At 56.3% G+C, this 407-nt stretch overlaps 1 protein-coding gene across 1 annotated transcript in view; it reads right to left on the bottom strand.

The window, feature by feature from the left end:
- The window catches only part of EMH_0049660 (uncharacterized protein), a gene marked incomplete at both ends in the record, with an annotated part of 5560 nt that overhangs the window by 3741 nt on the left and 1412 nt on the right, over positions 1-407 (bottom strand). Inside the window, 1 exon segment of the mRNA XM_013496555.1 lies at positions 232-405. Coding sequence (XP_013352009.1) covers positions 232-405 — 174 coding nt within the window.

Here is a 407-nt window from a genome sequence, read left to right on the forward strand (position 1 = left end):
TTTGCTGCTGCTGCTGCTGTGCAGCAGCAGCAGCAGCAGCAGCTTCAAGGGCCCTCGTGCTGCGGAGCGTCTCCAGCTCTTCTGTGTTTAGTTTTAGTTTATGTGTGAGCTCAGTTAGCTGCTGCTGCTGCTGCTTGTCTTTCTCCCCCCATGCTTCTTGCTGCTGCTTAAACTCGTATGCAGTACACTGCACCTCCTGCTGCAGCTGCTGCTGCTGCTGCTGCAGCTCACGCACAGCCTGCAGCAGCTCTCTCTTCTCTCCCTCAACCCGCAGCAGCCGTTCTTTATATTTGCATGCTTTTGCTGTTGTATCTCGCAGCAGCTTAGCTAGATCCTGCTGCTGCTGCTGCTGCTGCTGCTGCTGCTGCTGCTGCGTAGTTTGCTGCAGCAGCTCAGCTGCCTGCAGC

This window comes from Eimeria mitis, genomic scaffold (genome assembly GCF_000499745.2).
Source record: "Eimeria mitis Houghton genomic scaffold, Emh_scaff2165, whole genome shotgun sequence".
NCBI classification, from domain to species: Eukaryota; Apicomplexa; class Conoidasida; order Eucoccidiorida; family Eimeriidae; genus Eimeria; species Eimeria mitis.